General features: G+C 42.7%; 1 protein-coding gene across 1 annotated transcript in view; it reads right to left on the bottom strand.

Moving 5' to 3' along the window:
- The window catches only part of DNA2 (DNA replication helicase/nuclease 2), a 64,989-nt gene extending 53,805 nt beyond the window's left edge, over window positions 1-11,184 (bottom strand). Inside the window, exons 1-4 of the mRNA XM_011994092.1 lie at window positions 10,969-11,184; window positions 9,156-9,338; window positions 7,446-7,629; window positions 4,957-5,102 (exon numbers count right to left, since the gene is read on the bottom strand). Coding sequence (XP_011849482.1) covers window positions 4,957-5,102; window positions 7,446-7,629; window positions 9,156-9,338; window positions 10,969-11,042 — 587 coding nt within the window. The 5' untranslated portion in view covers window positions 11,043-11,184. The remainder of the gene's footprint in view (window positions 1-4,956; window positions 5,103-7,445; window positions 7,630-9,155; window positions 9,339-10,968) is intronic.
- Window positions 11,185-11,555: the final 371 nt, after the last annotated feature.

Genomic DNA, 11,555 nt, shown 5'->3' on the forward strand with positions numbered 1-11,555 from the left:
TTTTTTAGATAGAGTTTCGCTCTTGTTGCCCAAGTTAGCGCAATCTCGGCTCACTGCAACCTTCACCTCCCAGGTTCAAGTGATTCTCCTGCCTCAGTCCCCTCAGTGACTATGCCTGTATGTCGTATGCCTGTATGGGACCACAGGCATACGACACCATGCCCAGCTAATTTTTGTATTTTTAGTAAAGATAGGGTTTCACCATGTTGGCCAGCCTGGTCTTGAACCCCTGACCTCACGTGATCTGCCTGCCTCGGCCTCTGAAAGTGCTGGGATCACAGGGGTGAGCCATCACGCCCAGCCTAACACAGTGATTTTTATATGTATTTAACCACAATTTTTAAAAAACATCCAAATAACAACAAGCATGGTGGTGTGGAACTATAGTCCCAGCTCTTCAGTAGGCTGAAGCGGAAGGATCGTTTCAGCCCAAGAGTTTGAGGTTACAGTGAGCTGTGATCTCACCACTGTACTCCAGCCTGGGTGACAGTGAGACCCTGTCTGAAAAAAAAAAAAAAAATCCAAATAACACTGAAACAGTGACATGACATCAAATTTCAGATAATTTGCTCTAATTCATACCATGGTCTAATTGGAAGAGTCCCAGTTATACCTTTGGGATATAAAAAAAAAATTGAGATATTGCTCCTGAAACCAAGCAATGGAAAGTAGAAACGTTAAAGAGGAAAAAGGGTCATATGGACAGAAAGGCAGTAACCGTCTTACAACATCAAAGGACAGTATATAGGAATGTTAACTTCTTACGTGAGAAATCTGCAGAAACAAAAAAACCCAAGTATCAATTTTTCAGGGTTCTTACAAGGTCAAAATTATGTCATAACAATATGAATACATTATTTATCATTTTCCTTTCATGACAGTACAGTTGAATCTTCTGAGGCTACATGACATAAAATATAGAAATATTTTGAATGCAGAGGCAGACACAAGAATCCACGATCTTCTATGAAGTCATACTTTAAAACATTTGCAAAAATAGAGGCTTGGTTTACACCCATACCACCCAGAACGCAGCTGATCTCATCTTATCTCAGAAGCTAAGCAGGGTTGAGCTTGGTTACTACTTGGGAGACCACCTGGGAATACTGGGTGCTGTAGCTTTAAGGAAAAAAAAAAAAAAAACCGGCCAGGCTCTGTGGCTCACACCTGTAATCTCAAGACTTTGGGAGACCGAGGCGGGTGGATCACCTGAGGTGGGGAGTTAAAGACCAGCCTGACCAACATGGAGAAACCCCGTCTCTACCAAAAATACAAAATTAGCCAGGCATGGTGGTACATGCCTGTAATCCCAGCTACTCAGGAGGCTGAGACAAGAGAATTGCTTGAACCTGGGAGGCGGAAGTTTTCGGTGAGCTGAGATCATGCCATTGCACTCCAGCCTGGGCAACAAGAGCAAAACTCCATCTCAAAAAAAAAAGAAAGAAAGAAAAAAAAAATAGAGGCTGGAGGATTGTTTGAGGCTATAGTGGGTGATAATTTCATCACAGCACTCCAGCCTGCGCAACAGAGAGAGACCTTACCTCAAAAAAAAAAATAAATAAGGAAGAAAGAAGAAAGAAGAAACTGAAAAAACGTAAAACAATGACATGCATTATTTATTTTTTACAACAGTTTTTTTCATTAAAATGTTATGTTAACAAGCATAGATTGATATTTTTAAATGAATATATATTTTAGGCTAGGTGCGGTGGCTCATGCCTGTAATCCCAACACTTTGGGAAGCCGAGAGGAGTGGATCACTTGAGGTCAGTTCAAGACCAGCCTGGCCAACATGGTGAAACCCCCTCTCTACTTAAAAACACAAAAATTAGCCAGGCGTGGTGGCAGGCACCTGTAATCCCAGCTACTCGGAAGGCTGAGGCAGGAAAATCGATTGACCCAGGAGGCGGAGGTTGCAGTGAGCCAAGGTCATGCCATTGCAATCCAGCCTGGGCAACAGAGCAAGACTGCCTCAATAACAACAACAAAATAAATGAATATACATGTTAATTTCAAATGAATTAATAAACATCTGTTCTAATTTCTCGTACAGTAATTAATCATAGATATAGCCCACATAAACAGAAGCTCTTTCCAGTCCTCAATAATTTTTTAGTGTAAAGGGGTCCTGAGAGCAAAAGTTTTGAGAACTGCTGTTATAAACTTACCCTCCCAGGATGATTATTCCAGTTCCTTCTTTATATTTAAGCTCCCCAATCTTAATAACTACTCTAGGGTGGTAGGGGCATATCAGTTTGTATATAAAAATCACACCTAGGTTTGAATCCTAACTCTGCACTACCAGATATATGACCAAGAGCAAGTCACTGTTAATTAAGCCTGTTTCCTCATCTGTAAGGAGGAGATAATAACTACCTTACATAGTTAGTCTGAGGATTATAGAACAATGTATGTAAAGCACTTAGCTGATGACAAGAACTCATTAAAGTATAGGCTGGGCGTGGTGGCTCACACCCGTAATCCCAGCACTTTGGGAGGCTGAGGAGGGTGGATCACCTGAGGTCAGGAGTTCGAGACCAGCCTGGCAAACATGGTGAAACCCCATCCTACTAAAAAATGCAAAAAAAGTAGTCGGGCGCGGTGGCGCACGCCTGTAATCCCAGCTAATCAGGAGGATGAGGCAGGAGACTCGCTTGAACCTGGGAGGCAGAAGTTGTAATGAGAGGATATCGCGGTGCTGTACTCCAGCCTGGGCAGCAGAGCGAGATTCAAAAAGAAAAAAGAAAATCATTAAGGTATAAAGACCATGATGATAACAACAAATACAGTGCTAACTATAGGTCAGCACTGTTCCGGGCATGGTGACAGGCGCCTGTAGTCCCAGCTACTCAGGAGGCTGAGGCAGGAGAATGGCGTGAACCCAGACGGCGGAGCTTGCAGTGAGCCTAGTGAGCCACTGCACTCCAGCCTGGGCAACACAGCGAGACTCTGTCGCAAAAAAAAAAAAAAGATACAACTTATAATTTTTCTCACTTGCTCAAGGGAGCAGTATAATAACACATTCATGAGACATTGAGACTTTAGGACACTACATATTTACCATATAACTGTGCAATATTTCTAATACCAGATTTAATAAGCTGTTACTTTCCTAGGTTTCTGCCACCTCCAGCTTACCAAGACTGACAGAGCAGAGTTGTGTCAGCCCTCTGAGAGAGCCAGTCCAATAGAGAAAACAAAATTAACAATGCTAGCTCTGCCAAAATTGTCTTAAGCAAAATAGCAGCCGCAGGTTGAAAGAGAAGCTGAAATTCCTCAAGCCAGGAAGCAACTGCTAATACCAAAGCATCCAAAAAGATCTAGAGAAACACACAGTTAAGACTACTGAAAGTGAAGGTTATCCTTGCATAAGGCTGTTTGAAATCAGGCAGTTTCCAGTTGATTAAAAATGATGTAGATGACCATACGGTCTCACAAAGTCTCATATATTGTCAGTACAAATGTAAACTGGGACAATGTCTATAGAGAGCAATTTGGTAATATGTATCAAAATTTTAGGCCAGGCATGGTGGCTCATGCCTGTAATCCCAGCACTTTGGGACACCGAGGTGGGTTGATCACTGGAGGTCATGAGTTCAAGACCACCCTGGCCAAAGTGGCGGAACCCCGTCTTCACTAAAAATACAAAAAAATTAGCCAGGTGTGGTGGCTTATGCCTGTAATCCCAGCTACTCGGGAGGTTGAGGCAGGAGAATTGCTTGAATCTGGGAGGTGGAGGCTGCAGTGAGCCAAGAGCAAGCCACTGCACGCCACCCTGGGTGACAGAGCAAGACTCCATCTCAAAAACAAAACAAAAACTGGTAAGGCAGGCCAGGCATGGTGACATGTACCTGTTGTTTCAGATACACAGGAGGCTGAGGTGGGGAGAAACACATGAGCCCAGTCGTTTGAGTAAGGCCTGGACAAGATAGCAAGACCCCTATCTCCCCCCCAAAAAAAATACTGTAAAGCTACATTTTTTATTTTTATTTATTTATTTATTTATTTTTGAGACAGAGTCTCACTCTGTCACCCAGGCTGGAGTGCAGTGGTGTGATTTCAGCTCACTACAAGCTCTGCCTCCCAGGTTCACACCATTCTCCTGCCTCAGCCTCCCGAGAAGATGGGACTACAGGCATCCACCACCACACTCAGCTAATTTTTTGTATTTTTAGTAGAGACAGGGGCTAACCGTGTTAGCCAGAATGGTCTCAATCTCCAGACTTGGTGATCCGTCTGCCTCAGCCTCCCAAAGTGCTGGGATTATAGGCGTGAGCCACTGCACCTGGTCATAAAGCTGTATTTTGAAACTAGTTTCATCTTATTCCCAACCCCATATAATTCTCAGTATATTACACTGTTTCTAGAACTAATGCAAAAAAAGTTCTTTATGGCCGGGCGCGGTGGCTCAAGCCTGTAATCCCAGCACTTTGGGAGGCCGAGACGGGCGGATCACGAGGTCAGGAGATCGAGACCATCCTGGCTAACACGGTGAAACCCCGTCTCTACTAAAAAAATACAAAAAACTAGCCGGGCGCGGTGGCAGGTGCCTGTAGTCCCAGCTACTCGGGAGGCTGAGGCAGGAGAATGGCGTGAACCCGGGAGGCGGAGCTTGCAGTGAGCTGAGATCCTGTCACTGCACTCCAGCCTGGGCGGCAGAGCGAGACTCCGTCTCAAAAAAAAAAAAAAAAAAAAAAGTTCTTTATACATTCTCTGAAAGTAGTTAAGGAATCTGTTACGCACATGTACAAAATATTTAGATATTTTTACCCAAAAAGATCCTGTTGGGCAATTTCAAAAACTCTACACAGAGTTCCAACAGTGTACTAGAACTGTGAAATCTGCATTTTAGATTACACTAATTTATATTGGATAGTCTATACAAATACTTTATAGTTTCTAGGACAGAAGTTATATAATGAAATTATACCTGCAGTTCCTCTTATAACTACTTACATTTCCTTCAAATGTCTTATTTCTTGAATTGTTTGAAAAGCAAGTTCTTGCAGCTTTTCTGGGGCAAAGCTATTATTTATTGCTTTTTGAAACACCTCATGGAGAACCGTACCAATTAGCATTTGGCGAGTGGCTGGATCAGAGCTCTACAAAAACAAGTCACACAATTTATTTCACAACATATTAACAGACACAATTGTATATATTTACTATCTAATCTATTAAACCACCATAGCCAAAATGCACTGGTAAGACAAATGCCAAAATATTAAACAATTTTTTTTCTGGTGGGTGGAATTATAAGTGACTTTCACTTTCTTCTATTCAGAATTGTCTGAATTATTATTGCATGAGTTACTTTTTTTTTTTTTGAGACAGACTCTTGCTCTGACACTCAGGCACAATCTCAGCTCACTGCAACCTTCACCTCCCAGATTCAAATGATTCTCATGCCTCAACCTCCCAAATAACTAGAATTACAGGTGTGTGCCACCATGCCCAGCTAACTTTTATTTTTTGTATTTTTAGTAGAGGCAGGGTTTCACCATGTTGGCCAGGCTGAGTATGAGTTACTTTTAAAATCAATGTTCTCCATTTTGAAAAAAAATTAACCAATATTTAAAAATTCAAAATGTTCTCAAATAATATTTAAAGTATTGTACTCTAATTTCACTTGATAATCCACCCAATAGAAAAGTCAATAAAGGTATAGCTGATAAACTCATGTAAGTAAAAGATACCATTCAAATATAAAAGTTAAACCTACTTAACAGTAATGTTTGGGAAGAAAAAAATATTTTTTAACCTACAGCAGAGATTTTTGGCAAAGAATTTTTCTCTACTCAAAAAGAAAAACTACTTCATACTTCATTTCTTGATTAACTCTTGTATTAGGCTAGACTCTTTTTTTTTTTTTTTTTTGAGCCGGAGTCTCCCTCTGTCACCCAGGTTGGAGTGCAGTGGCCGGCTCTCTCTCTCGGCTCACTGCAAGCTCCACCTCCCAGGTTCATGCCATTCTCCCGCTTCAGCCTCCCGAGTAGCTGGGACTACAGGCGCCTGCCACCACACCCGGCTAATTTTTTGTATTTTTAGCGAAGATGGGGTTTCACCGTGTTAGCCAGGATGGTCTCGATCTCCTGACCTCGTGATCCGCCCACCTCGGTCTCCCAAAGTGCTAGGATTACAGGCGTGAGCCACTGCGCCTGGCCCAAAAAGTTTTTTAAAACTTAATATTCAGGCCAAGCACAGTAGCTCATGCCTATAGCTCCAGCTACTCGGGAGGTTGAGGTAGGAGGATTGCTTGAGCCTGGGAGGTCAAGGCTTTGGTGACCTACTGCACTCCAGCCTGGGTGACACAGTGAGACTCAAAATAAAATAAAAGTACATGTTTCAAGAAAAATAAATAAAAAGCTGGGTGTTGGGTACATGGGAGTTTATTACAATAATCTCTTTGTATGTTTGAAATAGCCCAAAATACATTTTTGTTTGTTTTGAGATGGAGTCTCACTCTGTCCCCTAGGCTGAATGAAGTGCAGTGGTAGGATCTCCGCTTACTGCACCACCGCCTCCAGAGTTCAGGCGATTCTCCTGCCTTAGTCTCCCGAGTAGCTGGGATTACAGGCACGCGCCCCAATGCCTGGCTAATTTTTGTATTTTTAGTAGAGACGGGTTTTCACCATGTTGGTCAGGCTGGTCTTGAACTCCTGACCTCGTGATCCTCCCACCTCGGCCTGTCAAAGTGATGGGATTACAGGCATGAGCCACTGCGCCCAGCCCCCAAATACACTTTTTTTTTGAGACTTATTTTATTTTAAAATAAAACTGCATGTTTCAAGAAAAATAAATTAAAAGCTGGGTGTTGAGTACATGGGAGTTTATTACAATCATCTCTTAGTATGTTTGAAATAGCCCAAAATACAATTTGTTTGTTATTCGTTTTGAGACAGAGTCTCGCTCTGTCGCCCAGGCTAGAATGCAGTAGCCTGATCTCGGCTCACTACAACCTCCGCCTCCCGGGTTCAAACGATTCTCCTGCCTCAGTCTCCTGAGTAGCTGGGACTACAGGTGCATGCCACCACACCTGGTTAATTTTTCTACCAAAATACATTTTTAAACAGTGACTTACACATTTATTTTTAGTTTAGTGGGAATCACATGAAGCCAAGTTTGGAAATGTCTAGCTGTGTTTAAATTTAAAAGTTTATCATTTAAATTAATTTTCTTACTATAATTACTTATTGAGCCCTGAACAAGATTTGAAGGACTCAGGCACCTGGCCTTTAGTCCTAGCACTGCCACCTCGTAGTTATGTGGCTGCGGGGCAAGTCACTTAACCTCTCTGAGCCCATTTTTCCTCATCTATAAAATGCAGCTGATTAATACCATTTATTTTATAGGGTTGCTGAGAGGATTAACTGAAATAATAAATGTAAAAGTGCTCTGTAACACTCTCAGACCCTGCAGAAACATTAACTGTTACTATTATTTACCCTAAAAGTTTCACTCAGGACAGCTCTTCTCATACATCGAATACTACTGGCTATGCTTGTGCCAGAAATCAGAATGTCTGGATACAGAATCAAATACCCAAAATCTTTATCTATTATCCAAGTATCAGATGTGCAGTCTCCCTCCAAATGAATGATATCTCCTGGCTCTACTGGAACAGAACACCTGAAAATAAAGCAAAGTTAAAGTATAAATACATTGCTTAGGTTCCTACATTAAACACATTAGGGAGGCTTCAAAAAAATAAATGAGTATTTTATCTGAAGAAGAAAAAAATATTTCTAAATTTCTGGGTCTTCAAAAAAATAAAATAAAACACCAGGATAAAGTCTTCTAAAACAACTCCTAGTCACTCTATCCCTTTCTATGTGCCAAACACATCTGAGAATACTCAAGAGTCTTCTATAAATCCCAAAGAGAAAAACAACTTAGTGCCAGTAAAGTCTATTGCAAAAGCTATCAAAAAACCTTTACTAATGTAATATATATAGCTCCAATTATGAATTGGGTTGTTTTAATAATTCTTTCTTAAGACTTATAGGAAATCTACAGCTTCTATAAGTCTTGAAGCATGAAGCCAAACCCAGTGTAGCAAGAATAAAATCATACTGAACTAGTTCAAACTAGGCCAGGCGCGGTGGCTCATGCCTGTAATCCCAGCACTTTCGGATGCCGAGGCGGGTGGATAACCTGAGGTCAGGAGTTCAAGACTAGCCTGGCCAACATAGTGAAACCCTGTCTCTACTAAAAATACAAAAATTAGCCGGGCGTGGTGGCGGACGCCTGTAATCTCAGCTACTTGTGAGGCTAAGGCAGAAAAATCACTTGAACCTGGGAGGTAAAGGGTGCAGTGAACCGAGATCGCGCCACTGCACTCCAGCCTGGGCAACAGAGCAAGACTCCATCTCCAAAAACAACAACAACAACAACAAAAACAAACTAATTCACAGCTTAAACGAAGAGCCAAAGTTAGACCTCTAGCTTTTCTGCATCTACACTCCATCCCTCACATACCACATTCTGAGCAGAGAAATCTAAGGCCTAAGAATGTTCATATGTGTTAATTAATTTTGCTCTTAGTTAACACTAGCATGCGTTTAAGCTGCAATCTTAGAATGTACTGGGAAATAGGAAGTAGTCATTAATAAGGCTCTTTGTACGTGATTTTCTTTTCTTTTCTTTTTCTTTTTTGAGACCAAGTTTTGCTCTTGTTACCCAGGCTGGAGTGCAATGGCATGATCTCGGCTCACCGCAACCTCCATCTCCCGGGTTCAAGCAATTCTACTGCCTCAGCCTCCAGAGTAGCTGCGATTACAGGCATGCACCACCACGTCCCGCTAATTTTTTTTATTTTTAGTAGAGATGGGGTTTCTCCATGTTGGTCAGGCTGGTCTCAAACTCCTGACCTGAGGTGATCCGCCCACCTTGGCCTCCCAAAGTGCTGGGATTACAGGTGTGAGCCACCATGTCTGGCCCACATGATCTTCAAATGACAACAAAAGTCAATTTTTGGAATATGATACTTGAGATACAAGAGTAATAGATACAATTTTCATGCAGAATTAGGCTAGGATCAAATCTACTCCCTTTTAAACAATTAAATTATAGTAACATTCACAGAAGCCATTTGATGAGTTTTACGATGGTACCCTTAAGACTCGAATCAGTGCTCAAAGTCACATAAAAATTACCAGTCATTCCTAAGGATGCATAGTTCTTTATTTTCTAGTGACTGTGAAGCAGTGATGACCAGGTGCTTTTCACAGTTTCCCTCTTTGTTCTGTACAGTACTGACTGCCAACACCAGGTACCGGTTATCCATTCCTCGGCTCAGAACTGTTCTGGGAAAGGAAGCTACCGCTTTCTTCTGAAATCTAAAGCACACACATACAAAACTATTTTAGCACAACCATGAAATAAGAAGCCATCCAATCTGTTTTATCTACAAACCAATCTTCCAGTTTTCTAGGTTTCTTTCTTCTGAAAAGCTTATTGCAATGACATTTAGCCAAAATAGGTAAAATTAAGAGAGCAAAGACACACAATTCCTATTATAAAAACTTCCCAGAAGTAATGCCATTTCAAACATGCTCATGTTATGAGATTTTCCATTTTAACTTCTGTAAGGAGTTCTGTGGGATACCCATTACAATGAGGATTAAGAATACACTGGAAGCCAGGCATGATGATGCACACCTGTAGTCCCAGTTACTCAAGAGGCTGAGGAGGAAGGATTGCTTGAGCCCAGGAGTTTGAGGCTGCAGTGAGATACAATCATGCCACTGCGCCCCTTCCTGAGCGACAGAAAAAGTCTCCGTTTCTGGGGGGGAAAAAAAGAAAAAGAAAGGAAAGTATAAATTGGATATTATTAAACAAGAAATTTCTACCATTGGTGCAAACCTTCCCAAAGTACAAGTAAAAGGAGATGTTTTGGACAAGATTCTTTTTGTAAATATGAGTCTTATGTTATGGAAAAGGGTAGTGTCCGTGGTTCACTGAAAGTCCTACCATGAGCCACAGAATTGTACTTAGAAATAATTTAGTCCAACCTGCTAACGTAATGCCGGAAATCTTTCGATAAAATCTCACTGGACAGAACGCAAGCTTAATACGTATCGAATTAGCTCAATCCTTTACATAGTAATTCAGAACTTTATTCCTTATATTTAAAGTGGGTAAGTCAATTTCTCAATACTTTCATCCATCGGTCCAAGCCGTCTAAAATTATGCAAAATAATAATCTCTCCTCAAGAAAACAGCCCTTCTCCTATTAAGTACCTCTTAAGTCTTCCCCGTTTGACTGCGGCATCAGTGAGGGACCAACCGAGAGTCCAAAGTCATTACCTCTCCAGTGATAACACCAAATGCCTTTCACATTACCCTACAAGTTATCTTTTGTTATGTGACCGTTCTATTATTTTGCAAACGCTTTATTCATGTACTCCACCTAGCCTCAGGCCATGAATTTCCCAAGATTGGCTATGATGCCTTAAAGATGTTTCTCAAAAGGTATTGCTGATCAAAAGCCCAAACGCAAAAATCCCTCAACGCTAATTAGCATTATTGCTATTATATTGAAAGTAATTCCACATTATGACCGTGGTTAACTTCCTCTGATCATTTATATACACCAGGCTGAGAGTGCAGAGATCTCCCAAGGATAAGTTAATCCAACTAAACATCGAGAAAAGCCTAGGGCGGTCGCAATTTCCTATTATAAAAACATTTCAGTGGCCGAAGCTCCTCAAATTAGGGAAACGGGTGAAATCAAGGGAAACAATGAACTGCTGGGCGAGGGAAAGTCCAGGCTCTGGCTGAGGGTGGCCCCAAAGAACACCTTGGGAGGCGGGCCCCGACTCCAGAGGCTCGTCGGGTGCCCAGGGAGCTGCCCCGGGCCCCTGCGCCCTGGGCCTGGTCAGTCTGCGGAGGTGCGGACGCGGCCTCTCCCGCTCCTTCTTTCAAATCTCCCGCTTTGTTCCCACACCCTCCCCGCGCTCCGCTCACAGCTCCGCCGGCAGCTCCGCCTCCTCCCAAAAACTCTTCTCCATCAGCAGCTCCAGTTCGTCCAGCTGCTCCATGCTGGACGCGGGGACTATGGCCAGAAAAACCGGCGAACTATAGCCAGAAAAACCAGCGGAATCGGGGTGACACAGAAAACTCAGAAAAGGGAAAGGGGCGCGCGCCTGCGCGTCTCGCGCGCATGCGCCAACCCGCCGAGGTCCCAAATGACCTGCGCCAGGCCGCCCCTCCTGCGCCGACACGTTCCACGTGGGGCGCCTCTCCTGAGCAGCAGGGCTCTGGCCGCCGCCTTGGGGATACAGGGAGTCTTCATATCTGAAGCAGACTAAACGCTCCTGCCTTCTCTCTTGACACTCCAACCCGTGTCTGACACACGCTCAGTTTGAACACAACCGTTTGTAGTTGCCCAAAACCAGGCGTCCCTGGTTAGCCTTCAGAACTGCACACTCCCTGGGAAACAGCCTCTCCCCTTTTCTTCGGAAAACTCATTGAGAAAATAGAAACTGTCAGATAGGAACTCCTTGATCATGCCACGGCTAAATCTACAAAACTTCTAGCCGGGCATGGTGGCT

This window comes from Mandrillus leucophaeus, unplaced genomic scaffold (genome assembly GCF_000951045.1).
Source record: "Mandrillus leucophaeus isolate KB7577 unplaced genomic scaffold, Mleu.le_1.0 Scaffold441, whole genome shotgun sequence".
Lineage (NCBI taxonomy): Eukaryota > Metazoa > Chordata > Mammalia > Primates > Cercopithecidae > Mandrillus > Mandrillus leucophaeus.